Source organism: Mobula hypostoma, chromosome 20 (genome assembly GCF_963921235.1).
Source record: "Mobula hypostoma chromosome 20, sMobHyp1.1, whole genome shotgun sequence".
Lineage (NCBI taxonomy): Eukaryota > Metazoa > Chordata > Chondrichthyes > Myliobatiformes > Myliobatidae > Mobula > Mobula hypostoma.
The window spans coordinates 25,262,785-25,281,880 of NC_086116.1; the positions used below are offsets into that span (position 1 = coordinate 25,262,785).

Consider the following 19,096-nt stretch of genomic DNA (forward strand, 5'->3'; position numbering starts at 1 on the left):
CCATCACTACCCTCCTCTGTCTGGCAGAATGGGTCCTCATCCTCAACAATTTTTCTTTGGCTGCTCCCCACTTTCTCCAAACTCAGGGGTAGCCACAGGCACCTCATGGGCCCCAGCTATGCGTGTGTTTTTGTTGCCTACGTGGAACTTTCCATGTTCAAGCCTACCCTCATAATGCTTCCCAGCTCTTTCTGTGCAACGTTGAGGACTACATTGGTGCTGCTTCATTCACCCATGCTGAACTTGTCAATTTCACCAACTTTGTCTCCAACTTCCACTCTGCCCTTAAGTTTACTTGGTCTATTTCTGACACCTTTCTTCCCTTTCTCAATCTCTCTCTGTCTTCATCTCTGGAGACAAACTGTCTACAGATGTCTTTTATAAACCTACCAAATCCCATGGCTATCTTGACTCTATCTCTTCCCCCACCCCATGTCTTCTGTAAAAATGCTATTCCCTTTTCTCAGTTCCTTTGTCTCCACTGCATCTGTTCCCAGGATGATGCTTTCCTTTCCTGGACATCAGAAATGTCACCCTCCTTCAAAAAATGGGGTTTCCCTTCCTTCACCATTGATGCTGCCTCACCCACATCTCCTCCATTTCTGGACATCCATGCTCATCCTGTCTTCCTGCCGCCTTAACAGGGGTTCCTCTTGTCCTTACCTACCAACCCCATGAGCCTCCACTTCCAATGGATTATTCTCTGCAATTTCCGTCATCTTCAACAGGATCCTACCACGAAATATATGTTTACCTTTCCCCTGCTTCCCTCTGTGATTCCCTTGTCCTTGCCCTTGTCCATTTGTCCCTTCCCACTAATCTCCCTCCTGGCACATATCCCTGCAAGTGGCAAAAATCCTACACCTGCCCATTCACTTCCTCTCTCACCTGAATTTAAGGCCCCAAACAGTCCTTCCAGGTCAGTCAACACTTCATCTGAGAATCTGTTGGGATTGTCCACTGTATCCGGTACTCCCGACGTGTTCGTCTCTAAATTGGGGTACCACATTATCGAGCACCTCCGTTCCATCTGTAAGGTGCAGAATTACCCAGTGGCCATCCATTTTAATTCCTATCTCCATTTTTGTTCTGACATATTGGTCCATGGCCTTCTCTTCTTCCACGATGAGACCACGCTCGAGGTGGAGGAGCAACATCTCATATTCCATCTAGGTAGCCTCTAACCTGATGGCATGAATATCGATTTCTCCTTCCAGTAATTTTTTTCCCTCCCCTGCCCTCTTCTATTCCCCACTCTGGCCTCTTATCTTTTTCTCTCACTTGTCATATCACCTCCGCCTGATGCTCCTCCTCCTTCCCTTTCTCCTATGGCCCACTCTTCTCTCCTATCAGATTACTTCTCCTTTAGCACTTTGCCATTTCCACCTATCATCTCCCAGCTTCTTGCTTCATTTCCCCCCTCCAGCACCCTAGCTTGTCCTTCTTCTCCTTCCCCACCTTTTTATTGTGGCATCTTCTCCCTTCCTTTTCAGTCCTGATGAGGGGCCTTGTCCCAAAACATCAACCATTTATTTCCCTCCATAGATGCTGGCAGACCTGCTGATATCCTCCAGCTCTGTGTGTGTGTGTGTGTGTGTGTGTTGTAGCTCTGCAAATCTCAGAGGTATTACTACACAGGAGGAGGACGTTTGGACCATTGAGTCTGTTTATTATCTCTTTCAAGGACAAAGTTAATGAAGTTGCCTTTAAGTTGGAATATTGAGCATTTAGACAGACTTTGGTGATAATTTGATTCTGACCCACACTGTGGAGACTCATTAACTTCGTACTTTAACACAGGGTCAATACATATTGCTTATTCTATTTCAGATTACAACATAGAACACTACAGAAGAGTACAGGCCCTTTGGCTCATGATGTACTGACCTTTTAACCTACTCAAAGATCAATCTGGCCCTACTTTCCAACATAGCCCTTCATTTTTCTATCATCCATGTACACAGGGTAGATAAGTTTCTTAAATGTCTCTAATGTATCTGCCTCTACTATCACCCCTGGCCACCACTCTTAGCATAAACATGAACTTACCTTTGACATTGACCTAATGAAAGGTCTTAGCCTGAAATGTCTACTGTTTACTCTTTTTCATAGATGCTGCCTGGCCTGCTGAGTTCCTCCAGCATTTTGTGTGTGTTGCTTTGGATTTCTAGCATCTGAGGAATTTCTTGGGTTTGACATTCGCCCTGTACTTTCCTCCAATCATATTAAAATTACACTCCTTGGTATGAGCCATTTCCACCTTGCGTTCAAATTTGCTGAGTGTTTTTTTTTTGTCCTGTGTAGGTTGAAACTGATGGGAGACATTGTTGCATCTGTAAAACGAAGTATTTGTTTTGAGCGCTTGCTTGAGCCCACTTCTTTGCAAAAGAATCTGAAGTGGGTGGAAAATACGTCCAAAGTTGGTTGCATAGTTTCCACTTCTTTGCCAGATTATTATTATTAAGAATAAGAAAGAAAAGCAGTATTAGTTTCTGTCTTGTGAAGTTCTAAGCTGCTTCTGTGTGTGTGTGTGTGTGTGTGTGTGTGTGTGTTAATGTGCCTAAGAACTGGCAGCCAAAACAATGGTTGTGATGTCTTCAACACAAATGATAGTGGTGAATTGGCATAATTGTACAAGTTGTTGTAATCACCTACCAATGCTAAAAATTGTCTTTCCAGGCAGTGTTTATTTGCTGATCTTGCTTAAGAATGAAACTTGTTTAAATTCCTAACATTTTGTGCTCTGTACTCTGGTGCTCTGTACTTTATTTGTGTTTAATTGGAAAAATTATATTTCTTCGTAGAACATTGTTCTTCTACATTGATAAATACAAACATGAATTTGGACAAAAATGTAGGTGGGCTGATTAGTAAGTGTTCAGACAACACATAACTTGTGGATTGTGAGGAAGCTTGTGAAAGGATTCAGCAGGGTATTGACCAGTTGGAAAAGTTGGTACAGAAATGGCAGATTAAACTTAATCTAGACAATGTGAGGTGTTGCACTTTGTGAAGTGAAAGTAAATTTATCTGCAAAGTGCATATATTGAGATTCATTTTCTTGCGCCATTGTAAATAAAATGGCAGAGGCGTTTTATGTTTAAGGGAAACTGTAACAGCTCCTTTATTCACAACGAAAAACAGAACATAAAGCACAGTAAATAACTTCACGCCATTACATCATCACGTCAGACCAGCCTCTTAAAGTGAACCCCAATTCAATGTCGGTAGTTGTGAATTATGCATATGTTTTCACCCATTACATTACCCTTAACCATTTTACAGGAAAATAAAGAAATACAATAGAATTATGGAAAAACTGTACGTAAACCAAGACTGACGAGCAACGAATGTCTAAAGGAAGAGAAATTTTGCAGATAAATAAATAATACTCAGAACATGAATTGTCGATGAAAGTGAAGTGAGTCTGTAGCAGGGACGGAAGTTTACAGTAAACGTTAGGGCTTTAGAAGCATTGATATACAGCGGAATTTTGTGTGCAAGTCTGTACCTCCCTGAAAGTGTCAACACAAGTAGATAGGGTACTAAAGGCAGAGTATAACATTCTTGCTTTCAACTTTCGGGGTGTTGAGTATAAAAGTTTCGTGGTCATGCTGGTCATGTTGCAGCTGAATTTAACTTTGGTTAGGCCACACAGTGTAATATCGAGTATGACTGTTGCACATTAAGGAGGGAGGGAGGGCAGGGGGGTGGGGGTGGGGCTGGAGGATGTGAGTGTACAGAAGAGATTCCCCAGGATGTTGTCTGGATTAGAGAGTAAGCTGTAGAAGAACAGCTGTTATAATGCGTCACAGGTAGATAGGGTCGTTAAACAAGCTTTCGGCACATTGGCCTTCATAGATCAAAGTACTGAAGGCAGGAGTTAGGATATTATGTTAAAGTTGTATATGATGTTGGTGAGGCCTAATTTGGAGTATTGTGTGCAGTTTTGGTCACCTACCTACAAGAAAGATGTAAATAAGATTGAAAGCTTACAGAGAAAATTTACAAAGATGTTGCTGATTCTGGAAGATCTGAGTGAGAAGGAAAGATTGAATAGGTTAGAACTTTATTCCCTAGAGCATAGAAGATTGAGGGGAGATTTGATGGAAGTGTACAAAATGATGAGAGGTATAGATAGGGTAATTGCAAGCAGGCTTTTTCCACTGAGGTCAGATGAGACTGCAGCTAGAGGTCATGGGTTCAAGGTGAAAGGTGAAATGTTTAAGGGGAACATGAGGAGAAACATCTTCACTCAGAAAGTGGTGAGTGTGGAACGAGCTGCCTACACAAGTGGTGGATGCAATTTTGATTTCAATGCTCTAAGTTTGGATAGGTATGTGGATTGGAGGGATATGGAGGGCTACAGTCTGGGTGCAGGTCGATGAGACTAGGCAGTTTAAGTGGTTAGCTACAGTCTGGATGGGTCAAAATGCCTGTGTCTGTGCTCTAGTTTTCTATAACTCCATGAGAAGCTGCGTAAACTTGTATTGTTTTCCCTGGAGCTTTGGAGGCTGCAGAACTACTTGATCCAAGTATAGAAAGTTATGAGGGGAATTCGTAGATAGAACAGATAATCAGAGTCTTTTTCCCAGGATGGAAATTTCAAATACTAGGACTTGGTTCTGTGCTGCTGTATGTGATTTTGTGTTCTGTGTTTCAGAACTTGAAGCGCATTTCATATTTCATTCAGATAAAGGAGGAGTATAGGAGGATACAATATCAACAACCTCCGCTATGCGGATGATACAGTACTGATAGCAAACAGTGAAGTAAATTTACAGAAACTAGTATCTACCATCAACACAGAGAGCGAAAGACTTGGCCTAACCTTAAACAAAAAGAAAACTGAAGTAATGGTAATATTAAAGAAACCTGATATCCCAAACTGTAGGGTCATATTGGGAAATAAAATCCTGAAACAAGTTCACAACTTCAAGTACTTTGGATCATGGGTAACATCTGATGGCAGATGCAAAACAGACATAAAAGCAAGAATAGCAATGGCAAGAACAACATTTACAGAAATGAGAAACATCCTAATGAACAAGAAAATAGCAATTGACGTCCACCTTAGAACTCTCAGCTGCCTCATTCTTCCTATATTGATGTATGGCTGCGAGTCATGGACCATCACAAATGCAATGGAAAAAAGAATCAATGCAGCAGAGATGTGGTTCCTCAGAAGAATGCTATGCATATCATACATGGACAGGACAACCAACGAAGAAGTTCTACAGAGAACGAAAACAAAACATACATTACTTAAAGAAAATCAGAAAACAGCAATCAAAATTTTTTGGACACACCATGCGAAGAGAGACATTAGAACATTTAGTTACAACTGGAAAGCTGGAAGGAAAAAGAATCAGAGGCAGACAGAGAATGAAAATGATAGATGGAATAACATCATGGTTAGAAACAGGGGAGGCAACAACTACAATTCGGAGGGTCAGGGACCGTGATGGATGGAGAGACATGATCGCCCACGCCGAACGGCAAGGCACCTGAGGAGGAAAGGAGGAGGCTATTTGGCTCATTGAACTATTCCATTAATCCCAACCCCCTACTTACTCTGTTTTCTGTTCACCATCACATGTGAATTGATTTCCCTTTGGCTCTCCAATTGTGAACTCTTGTTACGGTATTTTGCCGTGACTAATAAACATACGAACCAACACACCTTTGGGATATGGGAGGAAATTGGAACATTTAGGGAAATCCACTCGGTCACAGGGAGAATGTACAAATTTCACATGGACAGTTAGGATGGAGCCTGAGTGGAGCGGCTGGCACACTACCTGCTGCGCCATTGTGCTGTTTGTAAATGATGCCTTGGGGAAACCCAATTTTACTGATCAAGTATTTTCAAACTATTATAGTGGCTGAGAGTCAGTAGTATTTTTTAGTCCTCTGGCACTATTTCTTTTTAAACCCATTCAAAGCCTCACTTCTCCCTGTCTTGGAAATCTCAGAGTAATCTGTGATTTTCTAATTCAAAGATTCCTCTCAATTTTTATAGTTGTTTACTCCACTTTTATAGCTGTGTTTTCAGTTGTCAAGACCCTGTGAAATGGAACTCTGTCATCCCACTCTCATTTCTGTGTTGTTTGCTCATTTAAAAACGTTGCCTTTGGTTTCCTCTTCCAAATCACTGTTATACATTACGAATAGCTGGTCTCCAAACACTAATCCCTGCAGTCCCCGACAAGTCGCCATCTGCTCTGCTGAGAAAAGCCCATTAAACACTACTCCTTTTTTTCCTGTCTGTCAGTCCTTGGCAGTATATTACTTCCAATCCTGTGTACTTTAAATAACCTGTTACATGGGTCATTATCACCAATCTTCTCTAAATCTAATTTTCACTGGTTTCCCTTGTCCATAGTAATAAAGATATCCTCGTAATGCTCTAATCATGTTATCAACCATGATTTCCTTTGATATTTTTTAGGCCTGTTGTATTAACATCCTTTATAAAAGACATCAGCATTTTCATACTACAGGTATTTTCTGTAATTCGGCATTTTCACTAATCCGGCACCATTGGGACTTGAGGAGTGCTGGATTAGTGAAATTGCCGAATTGCAGAAGGATCACATTAAGTATAATCAGTGCCGGATTATCGAAGGAACCAGATTACAGGTAGTCGGATTAGTGAAGGTCGACTGTACTAATGTTTGGCTAACTAGTGGCATTCCCAGCTTTCTCATTCCCTCTGTAGCGGCAAAAACTAATCCAAAACTAAACAATTGCCACTAGCCTGCGACTGCCATGGGATATGTTATACTTTTGTGACGCACCCTCAGCTCCACTGAAATGATTGTTCCAAAGCATCAATTTGCTTATTTCGATCTTGAGCAAACATACAATCTTAAGTGGTCAGCAAAGGTATGACCTCTGTCAGTCCTAAACTACAAACTGCCACAAAATAAGCAAGAATATGTAATTTATTCCCTTTGCTTTTATCATGACCACGTTAATGTGACTAGTTACCATATTAAACATAATAAATGGTTAACACAGAATACAAAGCAAATAGAGAACAGATACATGGCTCCTACATCCGTTTAAAAGAACAGTAGGTTTAGGTTATTCACCTTCCAATCTGCATGGATTATTCCAATATCCTAGAATCAGTGTATTGTGGGTTTTGGATTAAATCACTCTGGTTCCTTTCTGAGAGAACATGCAGTTTATTGAACAATTCCTTGCATTTTATTGATTCACTTTAATGGAAATGGGCATTTTGGAAAATCTCTGCATTAAGTCAGAACAGCAAAATTTTGTTGGTTGTAGCATTCAGCTCCTTGAATTGCAGTTCAGGATATTTTATTTGCTGTGTGCCACCCTAATTCATGCAGTTTGTTTGGTGAATTATTTATTTCCAGTAAGTATTTTCATTCTTATTTCAGGCCCCCACAGTGTCATCGATTATGGCTTTAGGAATTCAAGATTTCAACAGAACAGAATCGGAAAGACTGAATGAGATCAAAGGACATCTTGAAATTGCTCTATTGGAAAAACATTTTTTGCGTAAGTGTTTTACAAGAGGTGCACAGCAGGACACTACTATCTGTATGCTTACTTTATCTTGAGTATTTTCAGTAAATCAAATATATGTAAGGTAAGATATTTTGTAATATCTGAAAATCTTTGAGAATATTTAGTTTAAATTTCACCATGAGTATAAATATACACAGTAGTTCACTTAACTATATACTTCAGCATAAATATTTAGTTTAAACTTCACCATGCAAAAGTAATGATCTGGTGCATCACATTTTTGGCTGCTACATCAGGTCATTACTTTTGCATACTTACCAGTGTTCTGCTGCCTTAGTGTTTGCTTCCATTTTTTTTGTGTTACTGGAATTTACTGGAAGGCCAGAATTTATTGACATTCCTTAAAGCTCTTGAGAGAATGGTGACGAGCCACCTTCTTGTACTGGCACAGTACTTCTACCATATTGCTGAGCGAAGAGTTCCAGGATGCAGACACAATGACAAAGAAGGAATGTTGGCTTTTTTAAAATAACTAAGGGTGATGTGAAGTTGTGTGTCGGTGTAAGCAAGTGTTGGTGTTTCAGTTCACTTTGAGGTCCTGGTAGTAGCAGAGATCATGGGAATTAGGAGATTTGTCAGAGAAGTGATTTAACTGTGGTACATTTTGTAGGTGATGCCTTCTGCATTCATGGTGCACCAGGAGTTAAAGGAAGAAGTGTACACAGTGAGAACAATAGAACAGTACAGGAACAGACCCTTTGGCCCATCACACCTGCATTAACGATAAAACCAATCTACACTAAACGCATCCGCTTGCACAAGCTCCATATCCCAATTTGCCCTGCCTGTTCATGTGTTGATCTACATGCCTCAAGTATTGCTATCGAACCTGCTTCTATCAGTTCACTTGCCCGCACGTTCCAGAGACCTACCACTCTTGTAGAAACATTACTTGCCCAATATTGACTCATTTTAGCCTCCTTAACTATATTGATCCCTGATAACCTCAACTGAAGAGCCTTGATTCTCTGCACTGTCGTTATATTTTTGTCCATTTCTTACATTCCATACTTGTTCAGTATAAATTTCTGTTTCTGATCCCTCTGTTATAATTGAGCATTTTCAATATCATTTAAGTAGCTCAGTATGACTGAAATTTAGTCTTGGTTAAAGCTTTCATAGTTGTCACTATTTGTTATTGGTAATATTAATTTTGGAGAAATATTGCTCTGTATCTGCTATCTTTTATCTTTTTTTTGTTCATTCTTCTGCCTCTTGAAAATTGAACTGGGTGCTGGGGAGGCAGAGTCCTGAGCATTTGTAACAGTTTTCATGATGTTGCAGATGGGCTGTACTGCATGTGATTTACCATTTCCTATTTCTCATACAACAGCAGTCTCTTCATTGTGCAGATACGTTTTGTTCTCCTTGCATAGGGCCACTTGATTTCATTATCGGGGAGGAAATGTCAGGTCTCTAATATCAAAAGTGTTTCGCGGATTAGGTAATGGTTTGGGGTGTCAACTGTTCAATTATTTGGGCCTTGCCAAGTTTTCCTTTCTCTTTTCTGTTTTCCTGGTGTCTTGGCTGTGACTGCTTTAGCTTTGCAGACTAAAATTATGGATAAAAACACAAGGAAAAAAAAATTCACTGGAGAGGATTGGCAACATCGGTGACCAAAGGGGACAGCATGGTAGCATTGTGGTTCGGGTAACACTTTACAGTGCCAGTGATCCATGTTCAGTTCCTGCCACTGTCTGACCTGCTGAGTTCCTCCAGCATTTTGTTGTTTTGCACTGTCCTGTAAGGAATTTGTATGCTCTTCTTGTGTTCACGTGGGTTTCCTCTGGGTGCTCCGTTTCCTCCCGCATTCCAAAGGCATCGGGTTAGGTTTAGTAAGTTGTTGGGCATGGTATGTTGGTGTTGGAAGCATGGCGACACTTGCGGGCTACCTTTAGATCATCCTTGACTCATGTTGGCCGCTGACACAAATAGCACAGTTTGCTTTTTATTTTGATGTACAAGTGGGAAATAAAGCTAATGTTTAATCTTTAAAATCAATCCTGTTCTTGGGTAGCTATGCAGAGAACAACTAAAAGACAGCAGCAAACACAGTACAGAATCAAAGTTGGTTCTGGTTTTGTGTAGGACAAATATCGCAGCTTTGGTTTGGCAGAGTTTGTCATTTGAACTAACTCAAACAATGTTCCTTGGAATTGTGATTTATTTTCTCTTTTTTTTTCCCAGAAGATTTATAGTGAATAATGACTTTTTTTTTCCCAAAAGGTTGTTTTCACTGGTTTGAAGGAAATGGCTCTAAAGTGTAATGTATTAGGCATTGAAGAGTTCTAGACACTGGTGAGCAGTGTTAAGCAATCTACCACTTGAATGACGTGGTGAGCAAATCTTCAGTATCTTAATATGTGAGTTGTAAACAACATCAGATAAATATCTTGATACTAATTTATGTAAACAGCAAAGTAGAGGCCTTTTTGATTTGAAGGCTTGAAACAAGATATTGAAGGGCTATTGAATTAAATGCAGGGCTATTAAATACAGTTGTAGAACATGAATATTTTTAAATTAACCCTATAAAGCTCAGTTAAACATTTTGCAATCTCTGCTGCAATGCTATACTGTATATCTACTGTCTGGTAAGAGAGCTCTGCATATACTCTCAAACAGTGGCTCTTAAATCATTCGGAAGTATAAGGAGTAGAGAAGAATAGAACTTAAGGAGGGAATGGAGATGTGCAGGATGGTATAGCTGCAGATGGGATATCTCCTCAGTTTATAGTGGGTTGGGATAGGTTCAAAGCATCCATTTCATGTCCTAGCCAGAGGTGCGCAGGTTAGATTAATCTGCGTTAAAAATAGATGAGCTAATTTCACAGTGCCTACTTCTTTAGTATTGTTTTAATTCTGTGACCTATCTTTTATTACTGATGCTTATTTTACCTCTTATTGAAGCACCTTTCCAGCTGTGCATTGTTGTAGAGTTTTTTTTGAGACACAGTTGTAAAGGGTACTCTGCAATATACAAAGGGATGTCAGCGATGTCACGTGAATAAGGCTGTGTCATGTTAATAAGATTACAGCCAATATTTGTATAGTGTGTGTGTGTGTGTGTGTGTGTGTGTATATATATACCCATACATACATACTTTATACTTTATTGTCGCCAAACAATTGATACTAGAATGTACAACCATCATAGTGATATTTGATGATGCACACACAATAGAGAGAGACTGAGAGACTTTTGCACAGTACTGCAGTAATTTTATGTATCGCACTGTCCTGCTGTTGCGAAAAAAAAAGAAATTTTATGACGTGTGAGTGATGATAAACCTGATTCTGATGTGGGTCTGTATTGTGGACTGAAAATGGGAAGCAGGCAGGGAGAGGGGAATCATGGTTGGAAACAGTGGAAGGCAGAGGGGAGGGAGTGGAAAGCACCAGAGGGACACTCTGTAGTTATCAATAAACCAATTGTTTGGAATTAAATGATCTTGCCTGGTGTCTCAAGGTTGGGTGTGTCTGCAGCTATGTTACCTTCACCCCCTGCAGCTGACCCTTCTTCTCTGCCACCTGTCTGTCCCACACCCCACCCGCGGTGCTCCACTCTCAACATTCCCAACATTCTTTCCTCTGCCAGATTTATAAACTTGCTGTCCACTCCACGTTGACAAATACAGTACTGAGCAAAAGTCTTCAGCATCCCAGCTATGTATATATGCCTGAGACTTGCACAGTACTGTATATCAACCAGAATCTCATCTGGTTATTCATTTCTCCTCTGGGTTTTGATTGTAAATTGGACAAACTTTGTCTTTTAATTAACAGTGCCTACTTATAAAGTAAACTAATTTGCTGTTCTGAAGGTTTAAAAAAAAATTTTTGAAAACAGTTTCCTCCCGGGAAAGGTCTAATTGGCTAGTGGTACCAAGAGCAAAGGAATTTAAATATTCTATTTATCTCAGAAGAAAATATTTGTTCTAGAAAAATATCTTGAATGTGAAATTGAGTAGTTGTCCCCTGTGTTACAGGGGAGTGTGTTCCTGATGTGATCCCAAACCCTCAAAGAAGCAGAACAGGTTTGTGTATGACGATGTAAATGAGAAAGGGTCAAAAGAAATAAAGCTGGTTGTGCCTGGAAGCCAAACAATTTGAGAATTGTAGGCTAATGTTTTAAAGTTTAGCATGGTTTAATGATGTAATTTGCCTCAAAAAATAATCAGATGTGATAAAAACACTGCACAGGCAACTGTGTTTCAAACTGTTCGTGAGTGCTTCTTCTGAAAGCGCTTTTTGTCTTGACGTACAAAGATGCATTAATAATTGACATTGATGGGATACACTGATGTTTATCAGGCAGTCATATTGAAGTGAGTTAAGCAATATTTTGAAATCAACTAAAGAGAATACAGTTTTCCACTCCTTTCAGATTGCTGGAATCAAAAGTTGCATTGGGCCAAGGTAAGTCAGAAGGGCAATTTGATATAACAAAACTTATTAATTTAAGTATTTTATTTCATAGCTTAGTTGGTATCTCTTTATATTTTTTATTGAGATACAGCACAGAAAATATCCTTCCCCCAATTCAAGCCATGCCACCCGGCAATCCCCCGATTTAACCCTAGTCTAATCACAGGACAATTTACAATGAACAATTAACCTACCAACCAGTTCATCTTTGGACTGTGAGAGGAGATTGGAGCACCTGGAGGAAACCCATGCGGTCACAGGAAGAGCTTAGAAACTCCTTACAGGCAGAGCCGGAAATTGAGGGACGGGTCGCCTGTACTGTAAAGAGTGTGCTAACCGCCATGCTACCGTGAGTGAGAAGTTCTGAATTCGTGCTTCAGAGATTTTAGTGTTAACTTCTTGGCTCATACAACAATTCAGAGTCAAAGCAGTTGTGTATTATAAGAATTCCTTGGAGTGTAATATTAACCTTGTTGAATGAACAAGTAGTTATCCCAGTAGTTCTGGTGAAAATTTATCCTTCAATCCGTGATAATAAAATATTTATGCAGATCTTGAATTGAAAGTATGCAATGCTGATGAGGGCTGATCCTAATGTCTTGTGAAAAATGGTTGTGAACAGCCGTCTCCACAACCAACATTCACCTTTGAAGGTTCTTTGCAGGAAAAAAAGAGGAGCTAATGTTCTAGTGGAAAACTGGAAAAGGATCAGTAAGATACTTCTATTTTAAGATAGTGTGTGACTCAGAGGGAAGTCTGCAGATGGTGAAATTTCCATGTGTGTTCTGACCTTTTCCCACTAAGGGAAATCTTGTTGAAGTAACATTGTTGAGTTCTAAGTAAATTTATTGTCAGAAAGTACATATGTCACCATATACAACCTGAGCTTCATTTTTTTGTGGGCATGCTCAATAAATTCAATAACCATAATAGAATCCGTGAGAGACCACTTCTAACCAATATGAGAAAGACAACAAACTACAGATAAAAAAAGAAAAAAACAGCAATAAATATCGAGGACATGAGATGAAGCGTTCTTGAAAGTAAGTCCAAAGGTTGTGGGAATGGTCAGTGATACGGTGAATGAAATTATCCCCTCTCATTCACGAACCTGATGGTTGAGGGATGATAACTGTTCATGGGCCTGGTAGTGTGGGTCTTGAGGTTCCTGTATCTTCTTTTTGATGGCATCAACACAAAGAGAGCATGCCGTGGGTAATGGGGTCCTTGATGATGAATGTTGTTTTCTTGTGACATTGCTCTGGGACGATGTGCTCAATAGTGGGAAGGGATTTACCTGAGATGGACTGGTCAATATCCACGATGTTTTGTAGGCTCTTCCATTCAAAGGTTTCCATTCCAGGCGATGATGCAACCAGTCAATATACTCTCCACTACATATCTATAGAAGTTTGTTAAAGTTTTAGATGATATGCCAGATCTTTGCAAATTTTTATGGAAGTTCAGGCACTGCTGTGCTTTCTTCATAATGGCATTTGCATGCTGGACCCAGGACAGATCCTCTGAAGTGATAACACAGAGGAACTTAAAGTTTCTGACCCTCTCCACCTCTGATCTCCAGATGAGGACTCGCTCATGAACCTCCAGTTTCCTCCTCTGGGTCAATAATCAGCTCCTTGATCTTGCTGACATTGAGTAAGAGGTTGTTGCTGTGGCACCACTCAGCCAAATTTTCAGTCTCCCTCCTATGCGCTGATTGGTCACCACCTTTGATTTGGCCAATGACAGTATGAGGAGGACAGTCAAGTGATAAGGTTTCCCAATAAGTGGTCTAGGCTTGGAACAGTGGGCAATTCTAATCGGAGTATATAGCGCTCAAGTGTTTTGGGGCCCCTGCTGCTTCAGGTGATTTGTTGATGGTAATTGAGCAGAGATTTTCTTCAATCAAGCTCGGTTGAAGTCCCCAAAAATGACATGAAAGGCGTCACGATAGGTTGATTGTTGCTTGCTGATGCTGGCACTCAGTACCTAGAGTGTCTCCTATCCTACTCTCCCTTCAGCCCTGTATCTCTTTCACCAATCAACTTCCAAGCTCTTTACTTCACTCCTCCCCTCCCCGGTTTCACCTATCATCCTGTGTTTTTCCTCCCCTCCCTCCCCCCTTTAACTCTACTCATTATTTTTTCTCCAGTCCCGCTGAAGGGTCTCAGCCCAGAACATTAACTGTACTCTTTTCCATAGATGCTGCCTGGCCTGCTGAGTTCCTCCAGCATTTTGTGTGTGTTACCTCTCATCCAGCCTTTTCTTAGTTTTTAGGCATCATAGTCTCCTGTCTGATGGTAGAAAGTCAAAGAAGATGCTGGATGGATGGGTGGGATCCTTAATAATACTAACAGCCCTGTACACACAGCGCTCCTGATAAATGTGGAACTGGTTCTCACACTTAATAACTTCTCTTTTGGCTCTTCCCACTTTCTTCAGACTAAGGGTGTAGCTGTGGGAACTCGCACGGGCCCCAGCTATGCCTGCTTCTTCGCTGGTTATGTGGAACAGTCTGTGCTCCAAACCTATTCTGGTACTGCTCCCCAACTTTTCCTTCGGTACACTGACGACTACATAGGTGCTGCTTCCTGCACTCATGCTGAGCTCGTCAATTTCATCGACTTTACTTTAAACTTTCACCCAACCCTCAAATTCACTTGATCTATCTCGGACACTTCTCTCCCCTTTCTCGATGTCTCGGTCTCCATCTCTGGAGACAGACTGTCCACTGACATCTTCTACAAGCCCACTGACTCTCATAACTACCTTGCCTATACCTCTTCCCACTCCACCACATGCAAAAATACCATTCCCCATTCCCAGTTCCTCCGTCTCCACTGCATCTGCTCCCAGGATGAGACTTTCCGTTCCAGGATATCTCAAATGTCCTCTTTCTTTTAGGATCGTGGTTTCCCTTCTACCGTCATCAATGATGCACTCACCCATATCTCCTCCATTTCCCACACTTCTGCCCCTTACCCCATCCTCCCGCCACCACAACAGGGACAGAGTTCCCCTTGTCCTCACCTACCACCCCACCAGCCTCCGGATCTAGCACATTATCCTCCGCAACTTCCGCCACCTTCAACAGGACCCAACCACTAAGCACACCTTTCCCTCTCCGCTTTCCGCAGGGATCAGTCCATCTGTGACTCCCTTATTCACACGTCCCTCCCCACGGATCTCCCACCCGGCACTTATCCCTGTAAGCATAAGTGCTACACCTGTCCCTACACCTCCTCTCTTGTCACCATTCAGGGCCCCAAAGCAGTCCTTCCAGGTGAGGCAACACTTCACTTGTGAGTCTGTTGGGGTCATCTATTGCATCCGGTGCTCCCGGTGCGGCCTCCTCTACATCGGTGAAACCCGACGCAGATTGGGGGACCGCTTCATCGAGCACCTCCACTCTGTCTGCCACAACAGACAGCATCTCCTGGTAGTGACCCACTTCAACTCTGCTTCCCATTCCCATTCAGATGTGTCCATACATGGCCTCCTCTACTGCCATGATGAGGCTAAACTCAGGTTGGAGGAGCAACACCTCATAGATATACCGTCTAGGTAGTCTCCAGCCCCTGGTATGAACATAGAATTCTCCAACTTGCAGTAATTTCCTCCCCCTCCCTTCCTCTATCCCTATTTCCCTCTGCCCCCTCCCCCAGCTGCCTATCACCTCCCTCATGGTTCTGCCTCCTACTACCCATTGTTTTCCTGCCTATCACCTCCCTGCTTCCCCTCCCCCACCCCTTTGTCTTTCAGATTACTGTTTTTTCAACTGAACCTAGTAGCCTTCTCCTTCCAACCCTCCTCCACCTTCTTTATAGGGCCTCTGCCCCTTCCCTCTTCAGTCCTGACGAAGGGTTCCGGCCCGAAACGTCGACTCATCATTTCCACGGATGCTGCCTGACCTGCTGAGTTCCTCCAGTGTGTTGCTTTGATCCCAGCATCTGCAGATTATTTTGTATTTATGATAAATATCCCCGATGGATGGTGGGGAAGCTAAGAAAGTTTCTTAATTTTTAATGACTCAAACTGGATCACTATGATATTTCTGTTACTGGAGCTTGTATTGAAATTGGCCACTGGGTCTGGAATGTCAGAACAGCAATTGCTCCCATTGAAATAAATAATATTCATTAGCTGTAAAACTTCTTGGTAGTTAAAGGTTTCATACAAATGCAAAATCATTTAAATTGGTCTTTGTCTTGCTTTTGTTTTATCATCTTTGTTAATAGAGCACAAAACAATGCTGTATAGGTACAGCTGCTCAAGTCACAATGTCTTTTCTGAAAATAGTGCCCAGTTAAACTTAAGGCTACGTCCACACTACGCCAGATAATTTTGAAAACGATGCTTTTTCTCTTGTTTTGACCCTCTGTCCCATTAAAACGGTGTTTTCATCCCCTGAAAACGGAGATTTTCAGAAATGGTCTCCAGAGTGAATAAATCTGAAAATGCCTAATATCCGTTGCAGTGTGTACGGGGTAACCGGATGTTTTTAAAACCGCTGTCATGTTGTGCCGGAACAAATGGCGGCAGCGCGGCATTTCATTGTTTTCTTCTTATTATTATTCTTATTATTAATACTACTTTATTGTCGCCAAAGATTTGATACTAGAGCGTACAATCATCACAGCGATATTTGATTCTGTGCTTCGCAGAACCTAACAATTTCAGAACAGACAGCAACGAGACTGAAGCCAGAAGAGTTAGAAATGTACTTACCAAATACTTTGACCCATAGCTTACTGAATAAATAAGTATACTCACTTTGCCCTGTTTTCTGTCCTTGCTTGTATGAAGGTGGTTTACCTATATATGCAAGTACTTCTATAACAATAGATGTGTAACAGCCTAATGTAACATTGTATGGAAATACAAGATAACACTGATGCAGACGTTTTATACATTTAACAAGGTGCTTTATTAATGCAATGGAGTTAGTCAGTTTTTCAATGTTCGTCGTCAGCCGGGTCGTACTGTCCGTGAACTCGCTGTTGGTTGTTTCCATACGCTCCAGTATTTGTTTTTATTTTAATTTTAAGTCCTCCTGCGCCAGAGCCAAGAGCAATTCCTTTTAAGTTTTTCTACTCTGTAACTAGACAAACGCGCACTAATATACCGTTTCCTCTTCGCCTGTTTTCTGTGTGTCCTGCGCGTTCCCAGTAGAGGAGATTCACCCAAATATCCGTGTTAGTGTGGACAGAGATATTTTGAAAAACGCTTAGTGTGTACGCCTGTCGTTTTTACTCGAAACCGACGTTTTCAAAATTATCTGGCGTAGTGAGGACGTAGCCTAAATTTCTTCTGCTGTACCAGCAAACACTGCACAATCCCTCCATTCTCGGAGTAAAATCCAAAAGCCACTATTGTATATTAATGGTGGGGGATGGGTGTGGGGAAGAAACAGATGAGAGAAAGATGTTGAATTTTAGTTAATGTTCGGTCGTTTGGCTTTATAAATTCTATTTTAAATAAAAGCCCTTTTAAATTTTCTCTTGTCAGCAACTTTTCCCTCATTTAGCTGTTTCCTTAGTGAACTAATTATTTTCTTGCAGGAACCTGGATATGGAGTGTCTTAATATGTATTGCCCTATAGTTTGTTAATTCATAAGCATGTCCAGATGCTTAAGTGTGTGAGAATACCTGCCCTTGCACCCCTTAAAGCAATATGTTCCAGATTCAAACATTCTTCGTCAGATCCCTCTAAACATTTTATCCCTTCCCTTTAACCCAAGTTTTCTAGTTTAATACTGCTCTGCTTTGGAGAAACCTTTCTGATGATGTACCTTATCTATGCTGCCCATAACTGTTTATCTCAGGAGAGCATCCTGACTGGTTGCATCACTGTCTGCTATTGGGGGGGTGGGGGTACGTGGCTACTGCACAAGTTTGAAGTATGTTGCAGAAACTTTCAAAATTAGTCAACTTCATCATGTGTACCAGTCTCCGTAACATCCAGGACGTGCTGTTTTCACTCTGTTACCATCACATGGCAGTGATATTAAACCTGATTCTGATTTCCTCAGCCTCCTCCATTCCAAGGAAATGAAACCTAGACATTCTTCCTGTAGTACAATAGCAAGAATTGCACACTATGCTTCAGCTATGGCCAAGTGAAAGTTTATTTAAGTTACGTTGTACCTTTCTGTTCTTGTATTGAATGCCCTATGTACCTGTGCACCTACTTTAAGGAACCTTGGATTTGTATGCTAAACTCCCCTTGTTCCTCAAAGCTTTAGCACCCAATCATTCATGGTGGGTGTCCTACCCTTATTAGTCCTCCCATTGTACACCACCTGTCAGTTATTAGCATTAAATTTACCTGTTATTGCTCTACCAACTCATCAATGTCATCCCCAGTGTCCGGGTCTTTTCCACACTATCAATACCAGCACAACATTTCAGACCAAAATGTTTTTGTATGTATCCATAATAATGTCTATATACTCTAAAAAGGTTACAGTGTTTAAGAACTAGCTTTTTCCTTTCTGGTTTATTGATTTGAGGACTCTTTAGCTGCTCAACTTGGAGGCATTATAGTTGCTGGGGTTCAGGGATCTTTGTAAACTGGCAATTACATAAAACATAGAACAGCACCGTATAGGAACAGGCTATTCAGCTCACTATGTCTGTGACAAATTGTTTATTTGTTAAGTGCTGTGTCATATGCCATGGGCAATCATGGTCTTTCCATGACCATGATTGTTCCTAGCAAATATTTCTACAGAAGTGGTTTGCTATTGCTGCCATCCGGGCAGTGTCTTTACAAGATGGATGACCCCAGCCATAATCAATGAGATTGTCTGCCTGGTGTCAGTGGTCACGTAACCAAGACTTGTGATATACACCAGCTGCTCATACGACCATCCACTACCTGCTCCAATGGCCTCACGTGACCCTGATCAGGGTGGTGGGGGGGGCTAAGCAGGTGTTACTCTTCGCCCATCAGTGACCTGCAGGCTTGCTGAGGGTAGGAGTGCCTTGCATCTCCTTTGGTAGAGATGTATGTCCACCCCGCCACCTTGTCTGTGACAAATATGTATTTGAAAAATAAACATAAATATTGCAGAGTTAATCTGTGTTGGAACCTGTACTTGAA

At 41.2% G+C, this 19,096-nt stretch overlaps 1 protein-coding gene across 4 annotated transcripts in view; it reads left to right on the top strand.

Moving 5' to 3' along the window:
• Positions 1-19,096, top strand: part of gramd4a (GRAM domain containing 4a) — a 163,928-nt gene that overhangs the window by 56,841 nt on the left and 87,991 nt on the right. For all 4 annotated transcript variants that reach the window (XM_063072575.1, XM_063072576.1, XM_063072577.1 and 1 more), the window contains one exon: positions 7,413-7,533. In XM_063072575.1, coding sequence (XP_062928645.1) covers positions 7,413-7,533 — 121 coding nt within the window. The remainder of the gene's footprint in view (positions 1-7,412; positions 7,534-19,096) is intronic.